Source organism: Lolium rigidum, chromosome 2, assembly GCF_022539505.1.
Source record: "Lolium rigidum isolate FL_2022 chromosome 2, APGP_CSIRO_Lrig_0.1, whole genome shotgun sequence".
Classification (NCBI taxonomy): Eukaryota; Viridiplantae; Streptophyta; class Magnoliopsida; order Poales; family Poaceae; genus Lolium; species Lolium rigidum.
Genome location: NC_061509.1, coordinates 16017787 through 16021173, shown reverse-complemented (window position 1 = coordinate 16021173; position 3387 = coordinate 16017787). Strand labels below are relative to the sequence as shown.

The 3387-nt window shown below is 45.0% G+C and overlaps 1 protein-coding gene across 1 annotated transcript; it reads left to right on the top strand.

Annotated features, from left to right (window-relative positions):
* The first annotated feature begins 1862 nt into the window (after window positions 1-1862).
* LOC124689249 (BTB/POZ and MATH domain-containing protein 2-like) lies at window positions 1863-3041 on the top strand. Its single transcript, XM_047222804.1, has one exon. It carries the CDS (start codon window positions 1863-1865, stop codon window positions 3039-3041), a length of 1179 nt encoding a protein of 392 aa, XP_047078760.1.
* The last annotated feature ends 346 nt before the right edge of the window (window positions 3042-3387 follow it).

The following is a 3387-nucleotide window of genomic DNA, read 5'->3' as shown; positions in this document are numbered from 1 at the left end:
GACGATGGCAGCCCACGGTGACATGGGTTTACCATATTGAGTACTCGACATAGCTATCCCTGGTATGGATCTAGGACGGAGCATACAAGGCCCATGAAGCCTAAGGGCAAGATGAAACCCAAAGAACTATACAAAATATGCCCATATCAGGTAAACAGACATTCTAATAAGTAACCGACCCTGGTTAGAACTATGAAATATGGCCTACTATATAACGGCCAGGAGGAGGCACCGGAAAGGGGATCCACAACCTTGTCTTATGACACTTCATTGTAAACCCTGATTTAATACAATCTCGGTGTCTTTAGCCACCAGGAAATATATGTCGGATGCCTCGTTTGTCTGACAAGTTGACAAAATCACGAGCGCGCTCTTTTCCCCGAAACCCAAAGTTCATAACCATGGGCATTGCCGAGGTTAACCCTCGTCATCCGGCGAGAAATTCAGAATGGCGAGGAGGTTGCGAGATTCTGCATGGTGTCGGTGAAGGCTATGGGGTATCGGCGTAGGCGACGCCGACAATAGTGTGGGCGCGAGAGTTTGGGTGGATAGTAGATTGAGTGGAAAAATTATACTCGGTTGGTCGGTCAAAAAGTAGAAGTAGAGAACCAAGTGGCCGAACGGTTTACTACTCCAGCCGATAATATGGATAGTTTATGGCTTTGTATCGTTCGGCCGTTTAGCTTTATTTATAGCGTGAATTCCATTTTTTACTCTATAGATGTGCTCTTGTGACACATATTACCTCATTCAACTCAACTTACATTAAAATGGTAAAACAGAATCTTACCTATGTCTAGCATTTTGGTTGTTTTGTTAGATAGGACTAGCGTGTTTCATCTATGTGGCACGAAAAAATCTGTAAATGTCAGATGGCATCGACGACAATTATCCTAATCTTACCCAATTATTTCATTCCTCGTCACTGTACTAGTATTTTTGAAAGCCGATCATCACCAGACACCTTGCCCAATGGATACACGATGAAAACATGGGTCCTAATGTTTTAGAATTTGTAATTGAGATGACTTATCGGTTAATAGGGTAATTAGTATCACAAATATGTAACTAAGGGTAAAATGTGAAATTCACGAGTGAATTCCACTTTTGCCTCTACATATGTGCTTTCGTGACACATATTACCCGATTTAACTGAACTTATATTAAAATAGCTTATCTAGGAGACTTAAAACACAATCTTACCTACGTTTAGTGTTTTACTTGTTTTTGTTAAATAGAACTTGCGTGTTTCATGTCTTTCATCTATGTAGCACGGCAAAATGTGTAAAGATCAGATGGCGTCAACGACATTTATATCCAGACTAATTTTACCCAATTATTTCATTCCTAATCACCGTACTAGTACTTTTCAAAGCCATTCATAACCACACACACACCTTGCCCAATGGATACACAACGAAAACATAGGTCCAAATATTTTAGAATTTGTAATCAAGATGATTTAGCGCTCAATAGGGCTATTAATGTCACAAATACATAACTAGGGGGTAAAAAGCAAAATTTACTCCTACTTAAGCAAGTTCAGTTAAGAGGGGTAATATGTGTCGGGACGCACTAAAGCACAATTGTAAAGTAAAAAGTGAAATTCACTCAGAAAAAAAACCGATGAAGTTTGGAAGCCACGGCCTCGTGGAGCCCACCGAGGGCGAGCCAGATTGCTAGTAGACTTTTGTACGCCTGAATTAGCCATCCCGTAAACAGTCCAGCGTTTGCCAATTTGTGTCCTAGTCGATCTACCTATGATTCTATCTGCGGAACGTGCGGCCTAAGGGCTCCCAGGGTATATACCTACCGATGACCTGTGGTTCTGTCTGTCTTAATTTTTTCCAGGGAGAGCTACCATGTCGAGCTACCTATCTAGGCTCGTCGATTACCTTTCTCGAAGCTTCTTCCCCACGCGATCGCCGCCCTCGGCGTCAAGCAAGACCTCGTCGGACGTGGTCGTGCGCACCGGCGAGAAGCTGTTCGAGGTCGTCGGCCACTCGTTGATCGAAGATACAAGAAGGATCTCGGAGTGCTTCCATGTGGGCGGCTACGACTGGGCTGTCTGCTACTACCCGAACGGCGTTGCCTCCTCTATTCCTGATGGGCAGTTTGCGTCTGTGTTTCTCATGTTGATGAGCGACTGCGAGAGCAAGGTCAAGGCGTCCTTCACGTTCAGCCTGCTGCAGGACCCTGCCGCATCACCGGCGACTGGGGATGGGGAGAAGAACAAAATTCACGTCACTCTCACCCATAGCTTCATATCCAAGGGTGCTAAGTCGGGTCTGGACAAGTTCGTGAGTAAAGCAGATTTGGCAGCGTTAGAATATCTCAAGGATGATTGCCTAGTGATTAAGTGCAACCTCGAGGTCATTGGCGACCGTGAGAATGCTATCGGCAGTATCATTGTGCCACCATCCAGCCTGAACACCGATCTCCTCAACCTTCTGGAGACGGGCCATAAGGCAGACCTGACTATCAATATTGTTGGCAGCTTCAGAAGATTTAAGGTGCACGGGTGCATGCTAGCTGCGCGATCTCCGGTCTTCCGTGCGCTGCTGTGTGGCTCCATGATGGAGAGCAAACAAAGCAGACTCAGCATTGACGATACGGATGCCGATGTTTTCGAGCTTCTGTTGTATTACATATACCACGATTGTCTGCCGGAGTCCATGGATGAGGCCACGGAAGAGGCGACAAACATGGCGCAACATTTGTTTGTCGCCGCTGATCGGTACGGCGTGGAGAGGCTTAAACTGATGTGCCAGAGCAAGCTTAGCCAGTCACTAGATGTCGACACCGTGGGTTTCGTTTTGGATCTTGCAGAACGATGCAACTGCTGTAAACTGAAGGCTCACTGTCTCAGCTACATAGAAAGGAATTGCAACAGGTGGCCAGCTATCGAAGAAACACAAGGGTTCGCACAACTAAAGGTCAACCATCCGCTCCTCGCGCAGGACATTCTTGCCAAGGCGCGACGACGTAGCAAGAACAAGCGGAATAGGAAGAAGACCGGAAACAAGCTCCAGAAGAAATAAATCCTATTTGTTCTGATATGCAATTCCAGCATATATATATACAATGATGAAAACTTTGAGGTACAAGTCGATTTTGTACGCATTATACATTATACACTATATAAAAGACAATCAATTTAGGGCACTTAAGATTGATTTGGGTACTGTTTATATGCTATTTTCCGTGGCTTTCATCCATACGCTCAGCGGCACGTGTCCCATTTTTTTTGTATGTTGATCGAGTCAGGCGACTGATTTCTCCCCGTTTCCCTCTTTTCAACGTGGGTGGTTACCGGTTACTGGCTATCACGTTGTATTTCTATATATTGCTTTGAGTTGATTCCGGTTCATGTAGTGGCGCGAATAA